The 17531-nt window shown below is 44.0% G+C and overlaps 1 protein-coding gene across 1 annotated transcript in view; it reads left to right on the top strand.

The window, feature by feature from the left end:
* The window catches only part of LOC124545656 (hemicentin-2-like), a 421092-nt gene that overhangs the window by 340660 nt on the left and 62901 nt on the right, over nucleotides 1-17531 (top strand). The window contains exon 9 of the mRNA XM_047124602.1: nucleotides 11417-11710. Within this exon, the coding sequence (XP_046980558.1) occupies nucleotides 11417-11710 (294 nt within the window). The remainder of the gene's footprint in view (nucleotides 1-11416; nucleotides 11711-17531) is intronic.

Genomic DNA, 17531 nt, shown 5'->3' with positions numbered 1-17531 from the left:
CTAGTCATCTCCCAGGCCGTCAGAGGGAGTTTCTGCACCGTGTTCGTCAAGTTTTCATCAAACTGGGAACAAAAATGTCTCTTGCCTAGTATATTATGTGTCCTTTTGGAAGTCAGATCTTGGAGCTAGAGAGATCTGGAGAGACTGAATAAGAGCCTCTAACCGTTCTCTCCACCAACCTGTCGTATTCTAAAGTTGTGTCCCCAGCGCAGAAGACAGCTCGTCACTCGAGGGGTCCTCTTCGACGGAGACTGCTATGCTGCCTTCTCGAACCTGTGGTTGTGCTTTTTATGGGATGCCACTTGCCCAGGTTTGTCTCTGAATCTACAGAGGGCAAATGGCTCTGCGCACTATGGGACTTAACATCTGTGGTCATCAGTCCCCTAGAACTTAGAACTACTTAAACCTAACCAGCCTAAGGACATCACACACATCCATGCCCAAGGCAGGATTCGAACCTGCGACCGTAGCAGTCGCGCTACAGAGAGCAAGATTGTAGTACTGACAATAATGGTAGGTGACACTTCTCATTAATGTATCCTGTTTGGTTATTCACACAATTTACACTTTCTTTTCCAACACTCGATATAGCTTTCTTAATTGTACGGTAACTTTTTTATCCAACTTTCGATACAGAGTACGACATGTCCGTCCCTCTAGATCGCCAGAAACAGCGGAGCCGACGTACTTCGTCTCCCAGGCGCGCCAAAGCGATCACAAGGCGTCCGAAGCGCTTCGTTGCAATATCGTTACTCTTACGTTCACAAAACTAGTGAAATGTAATAAACAAAAACTATAGACTCGTAGGGTAACTATGAGAGATTGTCATACTGAAAACTGGGTTACATACAATGAAAAGTATATAAATAATTAATAAGAGAAGTTAGGCATTTTGGCGCCTAGCACCCGAATGTGCTGACTGGACAGAAGCAAGTTCAGTACAATTGGCGCACTCTCCCACGGGACTGGTACATACTGCACCATCTGTCGCTTGTACCTCACTCCACTGTTGTACCATATACCACTTCACGTGTATCAAGCTGCATCAAGGCGAGCTTCTAGCAAAATAAAATACTGGCGGCCACAGCCAGGAATATCACACTATCCAACTCCTGATCATAATGCACACTTCAACACTGGCGTTTTGAGCAGTGGAATGGCAGTGGGTTTCATTATGTCTTTTAACAGTTGTGGTGTCTTACCGTGTTGATTCTCTCGACCGTCAAAACGCGAAATTTGTACATTGTGGACAATGGCCAAGCGGGGTTTAGTTCCTCGTAAGGGAACATTAATTTTTATATCGTAAATAATAGCCAATGCGGCCTTTTCCATTTGCCTGTTATTCACCTACGTCACTGTTAGTGATGTTGTTCCTGTTGTTGTCGCAGTTGTACCAAAGTTGTCCCTGATAAAGCAATAACCATTGCACTCATGATATCCCAGTATGATAGAACGGTTTGCGTTCTCCGTCTCCTCTTTTGTGTAGTGGCCTGAAAAACTAGGCAGGTTATGTCTGCGATTCACGTAGCGACAGGATACGAAGATCAATCCTAAATTGACAACAGAAACACGACACAGAGCGATCATTATGACTGCAAGTGATGTGCGCCAAAATGAGTAGCGATGAACAAAGCCAGAATCGTTTAAGAACACACGTTCAGACAGAGTTCCCACTCAGAATCCAGGTAGAGAAAGGCTAGGTTAAATTTGTCTAGTAACTTGCCATTAAGAAGACTTCGGTTAGGAGGTACAAACTGATGGTTCATCCTCTGGCCGTCTCTATCTGACGTTTTTGTCGCAATCCGCAGCGGCCGAAAGTAGAGCTATCTGCAGTGCAATTATCGCTGCCACTGACCACGTGTGGCTCTGTATCAGTGCGCTGGCGGAATGTTAGATCCGCCAACAGACGGCCATGCACTTCATCATCTCCGTTATTTACCCATTACATTGTTGCTCCTTGTAGACTTTGTTATTAATTAATTTCAATATTTACTTACTTTAAGGGTACATTGCATGGTTCCAATGTGGTCCTACAGCAAAACGAGCAAATAAATAAATTTAAGGATTGATAGGGGAGCAATTGTTGGTATGTATCCGTGATTTACGGAATGAGTGATAGTCGAAGTATAACTATGTAATTTTGCGTTGAAGATCTAGGAATACAATGGTAGGGGAACTCGGGGCGGAACGGGATACTTAATGTTTAACAATTTGTATAAAATAAGGGAACACAAGGAAACACTTCTTAAAGTTGTAAAAAGACATCTTGTATTATAACCTAGTGTTCCTTATGTTAAAATCACTTAAAACTATCCATTTTGCATTTTTTACAATTTTTCAGAGAAAGTCTTGCATATTTCCCGTTCCGCCCCACCCACGGGGCAGAATGGGATAAGGTTATTTTTGTTAAATTATTGCATAAAGGTTGAATTTGAATTACGAATATCGTATTAAACTATGACAAAATGTTGATAAAAGGCAATTCAAACTAAGGAAAGCGTAATTTAAACAATTAAAAAGTCATTATTCAAATTAAGGAAAGATTTTAATGTCATTCTGAAAAATGTACAATGCAAAATACCGCCAAACCACTAACTACTAGTCCTTTCGACAATAGTCACAAATCAGGATTCCCTCTTCATCTTGATTGTCTATTCCAGCACATGAATTGTGTGGCCCCTTGAAACACCTCTGGCATGGGACCCAGCCCTCATTAGAAACGGAGTAGAAGTCCCCACAGTAGAACACTCAGCATCTTCTCTCTCTCATTCTCTCTTCACCACTATCTTCTTCCTTTTATTTTTCTTAAGGTCTTTGATGTCCTTTGTTTTGGTTTACAGTTTGATTCTTTTGCCTCAATTTGCATTGCACCTGACGTCTCTCTCCTGACTTTACGTGCGACAGCATTATGCAGTTCATTCTTATAAGGAGAATCTGGTAAGACAACGGTTTTTCCTTTTCGTCTTGTAGTCTGCCGAGTATTTTTACAGATTAGTGGGATTGGAATGACAGCCTCGGGCGATATTTGGAAAGCTGAGTTTTTCGGTGAACATAGCTGGTTGGGAGAGTCTGGCATCCGTGAACATCCAGGCTGGGGGTCAATGATTGAGCCTTGGTCAGTCTTAGTCGTAGGCCTGTTAGTGGCAGGTTCAGTAGACACTGGAGAGCCTGTAATCAATGTTTTAGATTGTCCATCTGTAGAGTTTGCAGTCGGACATTCGCAGTTTTTCAACTGAATATCTGTTGGCGCTGATGGGAGGTAGTCTGAGTCTGAAAACACATTCAGGTCAGACGGCCATATTTCAGGTCTCTTAAAGCGACTTATAGCCGTCGGCATCGTTGCAGCACTTGAAAACGCGGCCCCAAATAGCGATGATAGTTGGAAAAGAGTGACAACTTTTCCGGGATGGCTCCGTAGCCATTTTTTATCTCTTCACTGTAATAACAACTCAGGGGCTTGAAAAACGTAACGTCCAGACGTTGTAATTTATGTGAAGTGTGTGGCGCTAAACAAAGGAGGACTACACCATTGTCTCTAGCCATATCAAGCAGCTACAGGTTTTTAGTGTGAGCTGAATGTACATGAACAATTAGAAGCACAGGTGATTCTTTCGTGGCCTTCGAAAATCCCACAAACTTTCTAAACCATACTAGAAATAATTCGCCTCCTGGAGGCAATCCAAGCTCAAATTCTTGTTTCTTCTTCTTCCTTGGAAAGATAAGCATGGGCGGCATGTATAACCCAGATGCCGACATGCAGATGACTGCTGTAACGGTTTCTCCACGTTCTGAAGATGTTACCACTTTTACTTACCTTTTTCCCTTGAGTGCTATTATTTTCGACTGACTTTAAGGATTAACTGTCAAGCCACTTTCATCACAGTTGAAAATTTTGTCAACAGTCAGCTTGCACTTATCAATAACATTATTGAGAAGAGAATTCAACTGTGAAACTGCTACTTTGTTTAATCCCATTGCTCGAGCACCAGAAGTATTTTCTGGCTTGCGAATAGACAGTGTAGGATGCCTCGTAATAAATCCTTTAACCCAGTCTTGTGCAGCTTGACAAGTTTGTTTGCAAATCTGTGTGGTAAGCCATTTATTTCGGCTAGTTGATAGGCTAGTGACTTGAGGTCTTTGGTTGCTAGACCAAAATGTCTGCTTTCCATTGACTTGAGCTATGTTACCAGCTCATGTTCTTGTTCTGCAGTGAACACCTGTTTAAATTTCCCATCTGATATGTCAATTATGTAGCCAGAATTACTCGTAGCTTTACGCACATATCTTTACAATGTTGATTTCGGTACGTTGAACTGCTTAGATGCTTTTAAAAATGGGAAGATGAAACGGCTGAAACTGCCATTACCATCGCTTTTACGTCACATTACTGTCTATCAGTCTTTTTCATGTACGTTCTCACCATCTGGAACAGCAAGGGGGAAAGAAAAAAGAATATAGTGTGCTTTCTACTTGCATCAAAATATGACGGGGCAGAACGGGACACTATCCCATTCTGCCCCATCCCGTTCCGCCCCAGGAACACTTTTGAGGTTAACAACTTTTATGGAGTGTAATAACTGACGTATTTAAACACATTAAATAGTTAAAGTATAATAAATGCCATGCACTTTAAGGGAATGTGTCATTTTAGGGTATACAATTAACAGCTTACCGGGCGTTGAAATTCACCAAACTTTAGAACAACGCGAGCGGTAACGCGACGGACCACAATTCACTTAGATCTCGCACTTCAGACTAAATCAAAATGGCTGCCCTGACTTCTCTTCCATTCGGAGAAATAATTACATGCACATAGAGCAGGTTGCAGCACTGTCCAGTCTAGAAAAGAGCAATTTCCTATTGTGCCGCGCTATCCCGTTCTGCCCCGAGTTCCCCTATAGATGTAGGGTTTTCGTTCACCGGATGACGTTCTTGCGTTATCAGTAAAGGCGGAGACATGTTGGGTCTAGCTACCCACTGGGGTCAGCATAGAACTAGTAAATTCAGGGAAATGGGGGTAAAATAGGACTTTTACAGTGGCATATAGGAACAGAGATTGCTTTTATGGTTTATTGCTTTAGTTATTTTCCATGTACAATTTATTAAACGTACGGCTAACTCGTTTCTCTGCATGCTAACTCTTTGGATATACATAAGTGTCCGTAGTTCGTTCTCCTTTGAAGGGCAACAGACAATCACTCAGAATTAGTATGGAGCTCATTCGCCGGCCAGTCAGTAAGTTCCGAGCGCTGGTTCTGTCCGCAGTGGCTTCGTGTGCAGGGCTGCCGTGGTGAGTGGCAATTAACCCGAGCCAGCCGAGTCTGCTCGCAGCGCAACATTACCACTCGTCTCACAATGAGGGTTGTCTGAAGTGGCGGCTAAATTCCCGCTGATTCGTCGGCTCTCTTGTTCCCGTTATAGCAGGCCTTCTCGTGCTCCTGCTTCCAGGTAAGGGCATTCCGTGATTTGGTTGCCCTGCGAAGTACTTTGCATTCATACTCCGGCTCAAAAGTACACAAGTTCGTACGGAAAGTGCCCGGAATAGATGAATAAAAACGCACACATGGGCGTACAATTTTTTTTATTAAATCTCTGTATTTGATAATCACTATCCATATTAGCATTTGCTTTAGCTGGTTCGAGAGGTACTTGGAACTGGCCGGAGTTTGTTAGGGCGGTGGCTCACTGCTTTGTGTGTGCCTGTAATTCTCTTTCTAGGTTCCTTTAGTCATTGATAAATAGACATCCGTGTACCTACCAAAAGGGCTAATCGTGGAAATTCGGATAGGACTGTCAACTGATGTTTCACTAGCGACGTGACGCCGATTCTCGAGGACAGATGACAAAATGGTAGATATCGAATTAGACGACAGAGGGATAGAGAAACAAAATCGCTCAAAAGAGGAAATGCCCCTGGACCTGATGGGATACCAGTTCGATTTTACACAGAGTACGCGAAGGAACTTTCCCCCCTTCTTGCAGCGGTGTACCGTAGGTCTCTAGAAGAGTGTAGCGTTCCAAATCATTGGAAAAGGGCACAGGTCATCCCCGTTTTCACGAAGGGACGTCGAACAGATGTGCAGAACTATAGAACTATATCTCTAACGTCGATCAGTTGTAGAATTTTGAAACACGTATTATGTTCGAGTATAATGACTTTTCTGGAGACTAGAAATCTACTCTGTAGGAATCAGCATGGGTTCCGAAAAAGACGATCGTGTGAAACCCAGCTCGCGCTATTCGTCCACGAGACTCAGAGGGCCATAGACATGAGTTCCCAGGTAGATGCCGTGTTTCTTCACTTCCGCAAGGCGTTCGATACAGTTCCCCACAGTCGTTTAATGAACGAAGTAAGAGCATATGGACTATCAGACCAATTGTGTGATTGCATTGAAGAGTTGCTAGATAACAGAACGCAGCATGTCATTCTCAATGGAGAGCAGTCCTCCGAAGTAAGAATGAATTCAGGTGTGCCGCAGGGGAGTGTCGTAGGACCGTTGCCATTCACAATATACATAAATGACCTTGTGGATGAGATCGGAAGTTCACTGAGGCTTTTTGCAGATGATGCTGTGGTATATTGAGAGGTTGAAACAATGGAAAATTGTACTGAAATGCAGGAGGATCTGCAGCGAATTGACGCATGGTGCAGGGAATGGCAATTGAATCTCAATGTAGACAAGTGTAATGTGCTACGAATACATAGAAAGATAGATCCCTTATCATTTAGCTACAATATAGCAGGTCAGCAACTGGAAGCAGTTAATTCCATAAATTATCTGGGAGTACGCATTAGGAGTGATTTAAAATGGAATGATCATATAAAGTTGATCGTCGGTAAGGCAGATGCCAGACTGAGATTCATTGGAAGAATCCTAAGGAAATGCAATCCAAAACAGAGGAAGTAGGTTACAGTACGCTTGTTCGCCCACTGCTTGAATACTGCTCAGCAGTGTGGGATCCGTACCAGATGGGGTTGATGGAGGAGATAGAGAAGATCCAACGGAGAGCAGCGCGCTTCGTTACAGGATCATTTCGTAATCGCGAAAGCGTTACGGAGATGATAAACTCCAGTGGAAGGCTCTGCAGGAGAGACGCTCAGTAGCTCGGCACGGGCTTTTGTTGAAGTTTCGAGAACATACCTTCACCGAGGAGTCAAGCAGTATATTGCTCCCTCCTACGTATATCTCGCAAAGAGACCATGAGGATAAAATCAGAGAGATTAGAGCCCACACAGAGGCATACCAACAATCCTTCTTTACACGAACAATACGAGACTGGAACAGAAGGGAGAACCGATAGAGGTACTCAAGGTACCCTCCGCCACACACCGTCAGGTGGCTTGCGGAGTATGGATGTAGATGTAGATGTAGATGTAGAATGCAGTCAGAAATTTATCATACAGAAACCACACGAGAGGGGGCGCGATCGCCGAACGCTGGGCGCCTACTCCGGTGCCTTAGGGCTAATGCCATCCTCGTAGTGCGCGAAAGTCGCTCTCGGGCGACGTTGTGAGTTTGTGAAGAACTGGGTCCCTAGCTTTACAGAGCAGGAATGCACTGTACTACTCAGACCGCCGGCCACTCGTACTTTAGCAGCCTTCCTTAGAGCGCAATACTAAAACTCGAGGTATGTCGTAACACTTTAATCGGTTCACGTTTCACGAAGTCCTCTGCAGCTATCCAGCGTTCCGCAACGGCAGATTTTTGTTGTTTGTTTCGGTTCGGAGTGTCTCTTATGCTCCTGGCACTTCCTTCGACTGCCCACGCAGTGTGTTTGCTGTAAACCTTATTGTATTATCATGGAATACGTTAGACATTTGGTCTACAGAGCCCTAACTTAGCTCACACTATACCTGATAGAGCACACGCTTTCACATGTGACTTGAAAATCCATTTATTATTACTCCGAGTCAAGTTTCTACCGATTTGGTTCGATATTATGCGAGCATACGATAGTTACACCATTGTCTTATCCCTCTCACGTTCTGTCTGTTGGATCTGTAGCTTCTGCCTGAAAGCATGTCACATTTTTTGATCCTAAAAAGTTTGCAGGAGGCGCACGTAGGGGAGAGAAAGGTCACTATCACTCTGTTTGACAACTAATTCAAGGTACGTTTCCGTAATAGAAGAAAATCTCACTTCAGATTAGCTGTACGACTGATTAAAGATAGTTTGCCGTATGTACACCTAGGTTCGATCCTCAGTTGATCCAAGGATTTTTGTATGTCACCACATCTTTCATCTCTGGACATGTCTGTTGACCGAGATACACAGTGATTCGGAATCTACGTTAAATCGTAGGTGCCTCTATAACTGACTGAGTACGTTAGTTCAAAAATTGGAGGAAGGAAATGGAATAGCGCCTCCAACAAGACCATGCATACTAAAGCATATGATGCCAGAGACTATCTTAGATATGATGATTGCCATCTTAGGGACACGTAGTGGAAGAAAAGCTCTCTACCGCTATTGGAAAACTGATTCAAAACAGTTTGCTGTATGCGCATTGTGACGAAAAGTTTTGGTGTATTGGGGTCTTTTATGGCAGTACCTCGATTGGAAATCCACATATGAACTAATAAAGTACAACACTGTGGAATAGCAAAGCTAGTGCGTCCAGAATTCCGTCACCTTAGGAATCTAAGAGACCGAGAAGGAGTTTATATTGCCCTAGCACTTCTGTCTCCAACCCAAACACTCGAATCTGCCATCTCTGTGCCCTGCTGCACAACGGACAAACACAAAACTCTGCATATTGTACGTGCACATTTTCTGAAGGAATTGCTGAAAATCCAGGGTCACCACTGGATAACCAGCTGGAAATGAATATATGAAAGTCATCTTAATTAGGTACTTATTGCTACAAATGTCCTTAGGCAGTCACACAGAAATTTCTACTCATTCAAGACCCATACGCCAAGTACAGTGTTAATCACTGAACACAAATACGCTTTTGATTGTCTATTACGAAGCACATGTTGCATCCTAGGCTAACACATTCTTCTATAATTAAGTAGGCCACGAACTGATGGTTGAGGGAAAGACACAAACGCCAAACGAGCAAAGTGTTTGGTGTGCCACGCTTTGGTGTGCCACGCTTTATCAACGAAGTAAATCACTCAAACTTGGAGGCGTATTTCTGCCATTCTTCTCCTCTCGAGGTCCCTTTAACTAACAACTTCGCAGACTTCGTCTTCTGGCATGATCAACCAGTCAGTGGTTGTGTTGGCCAAGCAGAATCCGTCACATGTCCCAGCTGCCTCAAGTCTTTATTACTAATTTTTATATCAAATGTCAGTTGTAATCTAATTTGACAGTTCGTATCTAGGCCCTTAGTAGCGTACTTTAGGCCGAAAGAGCAAGCAGGCTGCGTCGCAAGCCGCTGCATCTGACTCCACTGTGTTTCGGCGTCTTGACGACGAATGCATTTACGTCCCCAATGTCGCCTTTGAGGACAGATTTCACATGGATACACAAGTGACGGTGGCCAGTTTTTCCTCCCACAACATGTATTGGATGCTTCTCTTCACGAAAAGAGCTCATAACGTTACAACGCAGTGGCCAAACATCTCGCTAAGCTGAACAGCTGTTCCAAAACAATTTACAGTAGACACACTTAGTGGATGGAATAACAGGAGACCACTGCTTAGTTGAACAACTCTCTCAAAGCAGTGTACAGTGTACTTTAGACACACATAGCGGAAGAACACAAATCTTCCAACATTCCGTTCGTATGGACCCAGAAAACGAAATTTTTTGTACACAGCTGGAAAAAAATTGCGACGTCCTCAAGGACTACATCATTTTGTTCACACTTGAGGTAACAGGTAGATCATCATTGTAGGGGTATTTTATAACAAATTAAGACCTTCTAAAACACATGACACAGTAAAGGATACACAAAGAGTCGCAGCAATACACAGTGTGCCCCCATCTGTTGATAACGCAGGCGTGTTTTCTTGTATGCCATCGATGATAAACGTCCTGCGATAGACTGTCCCAAGCATCTTGCACCTTTTGTTGCAGATCGGCAGTGGCTCTTGCAGGACCTGCAGAACGAGTAAGTTCCTGCTTCATCATGTCCCGTGCGTGTTCAATTCGCGAGAGATTTGGTGATCTTGTTGGCCAGGGCAGTCGCTGTCCACCAATGAAGAGCACATTGCGTCGCAGCAGCTGTATGTGGACGTACATGGTCCTGCTGCAAATGCACGTCGCCTTCCTGTCGAAGAAGTGGTAGTAGCACTGGGATAATAGCCGGTCATTGTAGTTGGTACTCGTTGCTTTATCCTGTAGAAACACCAAATACGCCGCGAATTTCTAACTGATGACGCCGTCCCCCCCCCCCCCCACCCCCACCCCCGCCAACATTTTCTACTTCATGAGTCCTGGGATGCGACGACTTATTTGTCGTGGACGAATGCGCTCTTTAATAGGCCGCCGATCAGAAAAACCTCGTGTAAGTTCATCACTCGCATAACTCACACACAGACAGAACACTGGAACCAACAGTGTCATTCCACACTCTCCAATCAACTCTTTCGCGACACCAGACTAGCCGTATTTGTCGGTGTTGTGGTATCAGCGGCAGCCTGGCTTGAGGCACAGGTGACCTTTACCCTGCTGTAAGCAGACTGTTCCCAATGGCCCTGATAATACAGTAGACGCAACATGTGTCCGGATTTCTTCCCTGGATGACGTTCGGTAGACCATTCTTGCTCATAAAATACATCGATCTTGGCGCCCGTCTGTGCTAAGCAGACAATTAGAATGCGCTCTACTGATGTTGGTAATGTCCCATAGACCACTCTTGACACATCATCGATACATTGTGGCCAACACATGCGGCAGTCAGTCGATACGCCGATCCAGTTTCCCGCAGGCCCACAGTGCGACCTCGTTGAAATGGGCGAAGCTGTTTAGCTGGAGTCCGTACACGTCAATTGGGCGTGATTTGTACTCAAGAACGAATGTTGCAAACACTGTTTACCATTAACTCAGCACAGTTGCTGCCTGCAGAGTCAAAACAAATGATGTAGAATCCGGCCTTCTGAGAGCAGTCTGATCGCCGATGACCGTGACAAATGGCTCTGAGCACTATGCGACTTAACTTCTGAGGTCATCAGTCGCCTAGAACTTAGAACTAATTAAACCTAACTAACCTAAGGACATCACACACATCCATGCCCGAGGCAGGATTCGAACCTGCGACCGTAGCGGTCACGTGGTTCCAGACTGAAGCGCCTTTAACCGCACGGCCACACCGGCCGGCAATCACTAACACTACAGTTCAATAGTATGCAAATACCTGGAGCTTTTTTTTTAATGGCGTTGTATTGAAGGTCACAGAGTAAGATAAGTTTCTGTGCCTGATCTGTGAGGGTAACGCGACCTGTGGTGGTGTGGCGGTGTTGCAGACGCGCCGACGTGCCAGCAGGAGCGCATCATGGTGGTGGGAGCGTCACGCTCGGAGACGCTGGACATCGCGTGCCACGTGGACGCCGATCCGCCGGCGCGCGCCTTCCGCTGGAAGTTCAACAACTCCGGCGAGACGATGGAGGTGTCGACGGAGCGCTTCTCCAGCAACGGCTCGGAGTCTGTGCTGCGCTACACGGTGCAGTCCGACCTGGACTACGGCTCGCTGTCCTGCTGGGCCGACAACGCCGTGGGCGTGCAGCAGGCGCCTTGTGTCTTTCAGGTAGTGGCAGCAGGTACAACCGGCTGGCCGCTTCACTTCCTACTCTACTGTACTACTAGGTTACTTACTAACTACTCTTAGAACCTATGTCTACTGCAGTAACATGGCAGCCACAAAACCACTGGAATCTTTAATATCCTACGACGGTGATATGTATTCGGACGAGATGGCATAGACATTACTGGTCTCCAAGTCGAATACTTTAAAACGTAGTCAGCACCAGGCGAGAGCAAGTAGGAGGGGTCTGTGACGTTTCTGGAGCAGGAAGAAGAATGCTCTGGTGGTTTGTCGTGAATTTTGCAACTGAATGCTACTATTACTTCAGCCCAAACGTCCCTTGTGGCAGAAAGGTGTTTTACTGCAGTAGTTCTTTAAAAGTGGCAGATTTTACTCTTACGAATTAAACACTTGTTTGACAGAGCGTCACTGAAACAGAAATGTGATACCTCAGTAATAAATACCCAATAACATCTATTAAGAGTACGTTACAATATAGTACCTAACTTTAGTGCGGTTTGGTAATGGCACTTAATGTTCTCTACGTAATTCAGTAGAATCTAGTTTATACTCAAAGACAACAACAATAATGCACCACGAAGGAATTGTCCACTCTCAGGGGCGTCTCAAGACGCATTTTCGGTCTGGTATCTCATTGAATTTAGCAGAATTGTCTTGAGTGATCTGTCCCGCTTCGGTGACCAACGAAGCCGTGTCTAAAGACGCCCCGGACTGCATTGGTATACTATCCTGACTGTTGCCCGCAATACGGTCCGACAACCTGCAGTGATGGTCTGAGGTGACATTTATTTCCATAGCGAGACCTCTTTGATGTACAAACGCGGCATCCTTACTGCGCAGCAGTTAAGTCGACAATTTTCTACTCCCTCTTTTGTTGTCCTTCGTAGCAAGACATCCTGGACTTACATTTCAGCAAGATAATTCCCACCCGCACGCGGCTTTCCTACTGTTTATCTTCGTGCTCACCAAATCCTACTTTGGCCAGCAAGGTCGCTAGATCTCTTCACAGTTAAGAACGTTTGGAGCCTTATGGGCGAGGTCCTGCAAGTATCACAGCATTTTGACGAACTAACGTGCCAATTGGATAAAACTTGGGACGATATTCTTCAGGAGGACATGCAACAACTCCATCAATCAATACCAAACAAAATAGCTGCTTGTATAAGGGGCGGAACTGACCAATGAGTTAGGGGCGGAGGTGGACGAACGAGTTACTGACGCGCTCAATATGTGAAACTCTTTTTGTTGAATAAATCATCCAGTTATTTTGATACTGTAATCCTTTATCTGTTTCTACACGTAAATCGTATCTACTGATTTCGGTCTCACTCGGATAATTCCTTCGTAACACGTCTCTTTTTTTATGTTTTACTGTGCTTTGCTGTCTCATGGCAGTCTTTCAAATCTTTACTATGACTGGAAATTATATTGAAGACCATTAATAATGACTGTTGTTGGAATGCTGGCTTAAGGCACTGAACTAAACTAACTGCTGGTTCGGAACTATATGACCGTTCACGGTGCTTCTTGTTTTGTGGTTGTCGGCGGAAGAATTCCCATGACCGCTAGTATGAGTGGAAGCAGTGCAGCCCATGATTCACAGCGCTCTCTTTGTCTGCTGTTCGTTCCTTTTCATTTTTTCATGAACGAGTCACTACTTCTTAACAAGCTGAAGGAGTTTACTGTCTCTTTTTCGGATCATTTACAGTAGTATTATTTTGCTGGGAATTGGCTCCTGATCACGAAAATCGTTTCTTTGAGGATACTATAGATTGTCTAACTTAAGTGCTGGGCATAAAATACCGGTAGATGTTTGTAAGAGTGTTCTCGCTACCAGCAATCACAGTTATATCGTCAGCAAACAGATATGTAATAGAATGAATCCAAGTCATATGTATAAAATTTTAATATATTTATCCATTGCCTCGACATGTCGTAAACATAATTTAAAAAAAAATCCAATACAAACTGTATTCTTGTCTTACTTGCAAATTTGTCCTGATCTTCGATTTTCCAATTCCTGCAATGGCCATTTACCATCCTTTGTACATGCTTGTTCCTCTTTTGCTCGTTGTCTCCCACAGCTGTCCTCTACTTTATTTAAAAATTTCGCACAGTTTTTTCTAGTGAAATCTGTTTCTTAATGATTTACCTAGTAGTAAAGTTAAGAAGGTAAAATAAGTGACATTTACAATAATATGACGACTTGTACACTAAATTTCATTATAAAGACAATTATAAGGGATATTGTGGTTGTTGTGGGCAAGGATTGGGATGTCTGAAGTATCGGAAACAATATTATAAGGAAAAAGATGTGGGATGTGTATGAGTGAATGGACTGATGAGTAGGATGTGTTAGACGAGTGGTATGCCAGCTGGTACGCAAAGGGGCTTCATGGTCAGATAGGCAGTAGAAGATTCAAATTACTGTGAGAACGAAAACGGCGGTCTCAAGGATGGAGGGCAATATAGTGTGTTGAGACTCCAGGCTACCGGACTGCAGGAGAGGTGAAGATGTACAGTCGTAAGGAGGAGCAGCTACGCTGCTGTCCTATGCTTAAAGACATGCCCAGTTCCACTGCCTTCACACTTCGAACTTCCTTGCTATAAAAGTCTTAAGTTTGAGCACGCATTGTTTCCATGAGGGGGCTTTAAAGAGAAAGTTGCATATTACATCGAGGTGAGGAAAGTGATGGGACACCTACTAGTACCGTGTCGGACCTCCTTTTTCCGGTATAGTGCAACAACTCAACGTGGCATGGACTCAACAAGTAGCCTCTGTACAGATACTGAGCCATGGTGCCAGCATTTTTTGTTTTTTTTGGTCATCAGTCTACTGACTGGTTTGATGCGGCCCGCCACGAATTCCCTTCCTGTGCTAACCTCTTCATCTCAGAGTAGCACTTGCAACCTACGTCCTCAATTATTTGCTTGACGTATTCCAATCTCTGTCTTCCTCTACAGTTTTTGCCCTCTACAGCTCCCTCTAGTACCATGGAAGTCATTCCCTCATGTCTTAGCAGATGTCCTATCATCCTGTCCCTTCACCTTATCAGTGTTTTCCACATATTCCTTTCCTCTCCGATTCTGCGTAGAACCTCCGCATTCCTTACCTTATCAGTCCACCTAATTTTCAACATTCGTCTATAGCACCACATCTCAAATGCTTCGATTCTCTTCTGTTCCGGTTTTCCCACAGTCCATGTTTCACTACCATACAATGCTGTACTCCAGACGTACATCCTCAGAAATTTCTTCCTCAAATTAAGGCCGGTATTTGATATTAGTAGACTTCTCTTGGCCAGAAATGCCTTTTTTGCCATAGCGAGTCTGCTTTTGATGTCCTCCTTGCTCCGTCCGTCATTGGTTATTTTACTGCCTAGGTAGCAGAATTCCTTAACTTCATTGACTTCGTGACCATCAATCCTGATGTTAAGTTTCTCGCTGTTCTCATTTCTACTACTTCTCATTAGCTTCGTCTTTCTCCGATTTACTTTCAAACCATACTGTGTACTCATTAGACTGTTCATTCCGTTCAGCAGATCATTTAATTCTTCTTCACTTTCACTCAGGATAGCAATGTCATCAGCGAATCGTATCATTGATATCCTTTCACCTTGCATTTCTATTCCACTCCTGAACCTCTCTTTTATTTCCATCATTGCTTCCTCGATGTACAGATTGAAGAGTTGGGGCGAAAGGCTACAGCCTTGTCTTACACCCTTCTTAATACGAGCACTTCGTTCTTGATCGTCCACTCTTATTATCCCCTCTTGGTTGTTGTACATATTGTATATGACCCGTCTCTCCCTATAGCTTACCCCTACTTTTTTCAGAATCTCGAACAGCTTGCACCATTTTATATTGTCGAACGCTTTTTCCAGGTCGACAAATCCTATGAAAGTGTCTTGATTTTTCTTCAGCCTTGCTTCCATTACTAGCCGTAACGTCAGAATTGCCTCTCTCGTCCCTTTACTTTTCCTAAAGCCAAACTGATCGTCACCTAGCGGATTCTCAATTTTCTTTTCCATTCTTCTGTATATTATTCTTGTAAGCAGCTTCGATGCATGAGCTGTTAAGCTGATTGTGCGATAATTCTCGCACTTGTCAGCTCTTGCCATCTTCGGAATTCTGTGGAATGTTATCTATCCCTTCTGCCTTATTTGACCGTAAGTTCTCCAAAGTTCTTTCAAATTCCGATTCTGATACTGGATCCCCTATCTCTTCTAAATCGACTCCTGTTTCTTCTTCTATCACACCAGACAAATCTTCACCCTCATAGAGGCTTTCAATGTACTCTTTCCACCTATCTGCTCTCTCCTCTGCATTTAACAGTGGAATTCCCGTTGCACTCTTGATGTGACCACCGTTGCTTTTAATGTCACCAAAGGTTGTTCTGACTTTCCTGTATGCTGAGTCTGTCCATTCGACAATCATATCTTTTTCGATGTCTTCACATTTTTTTCTGCAGCCATTTCGTCTTAGCTTCCCTGCACTTCCTATTTATTTCATTCCTCAGCGATTTGTATTTCTGTATTCCTGATTTTCCCGGAACATGTTTGTACTTCCTCCTTTCATCAATCAACTGAAGTATTTCTTCTGTTACCCATGGTTTCTTCGCAGCTACCTTCTTTGTACCTATGTTTTCCTTCCCAACTTCTGTGATGGCCCTTTTTAGAGATGTCCATTCCTCTTCAACTGTACTGCCTACTGCGCTGTTCCTTATTGCTGTATCTATAGCGTTAGAGAACTTCAAACGTATTTCGTCATTCCTTAGTACTTCCGTATCCCACTTCTTTGCGTATTGATTCTTCCTGACTAATGTCTTGAACTTCAGCCTACTCTTCATCACTACTATATTGTGATCTGAGTCTATATCTGCTCCTGGGTACGCCTTACAATCCAGTATCTGATTTCGGAATCTCTGTCTGACCATGATGTAATCTAATTGAAATCTTCCCGTATCTCCCGGCCTTTCCCAAGTATACCTCCTCCTCTTGTGATTCTTGAACAGGGTATTCGCTATTACTAGCTGAAACGTGTTACAGAACTCAATTAGTCTTTCTCCTCTTTCATTCCTTGTCCCAAGCCCATGTTCTCCTGTAACCTTTTCTTCTACTCCTTACCCTACAACTGCATTCCAGTCGCCCATGACTATTAGATTTTCGTCCGCCTTTACATACTGCATTACCCTTTCAATATCCTCATACACTTTCTCTATCTGTTCATCTTCAGCTTTCGACGTCGGCATGTATACCTGAACTATCGTTGCCGGTGTTGGTCTGCTGTCAATTCTGATTAGAACAACCCGGTCACTGAACTGTTCACAGTAACACACCCTCTGCCCTACCTTCCTATTCATAACAAATCCTACACCTGTTATACAATTTTCTGCTGCTGTTGATATTACCCGATACTCATCTGACCAGAAATCCTTGTCTTCCCTCCACTGCGCTTCACTGACCCCTTCTACACTCCTGGAAATTGAAATAAGAACACCGTGAATTCATTGTCCCAGGAAGGGGAAACTTTATTGACACATTCCTGGGGTCAGATACATCACATGATCACACTGACAGAACCACAGGCACATAGACACAGGCAACAGAGCATGCACAATGTCGGCACTAGTACAGTGTATATCCACCTTCCGCAGCAATGCAGGCTGCTATTCTCCCATTGAGACGATCGTAGAGATGCTGGATGTAGTCCTGTGGAACGACTTGCCATGCCATTTCCACCTGGCGCCTCAGTTGGACCAGCGTTCGTGCTGGACGTGCAGACCGCGTGAGACGACGCTTCATCCAGTCCCAAAC

This window comes from Schistocerca americana, chromosome 8 (assembly GCF_021461395.2).
Source record: "Schistocerca americana isolate TAMUIC-IGC-003095 chromosome 8, iqSchAmer2.1, whole genome shotgun sequence".
NCBI lineage: Eukaryota > Metazoa > Arthropoda > Insecta > Orthoptera > Acrididae > Schistocerca > Schistocerca americana.
The sequence above is the reverse complement of the archived record's forward strand: the minus strand, read 5'-3'. Positions and strand labels throughout refer to the sequence as shown.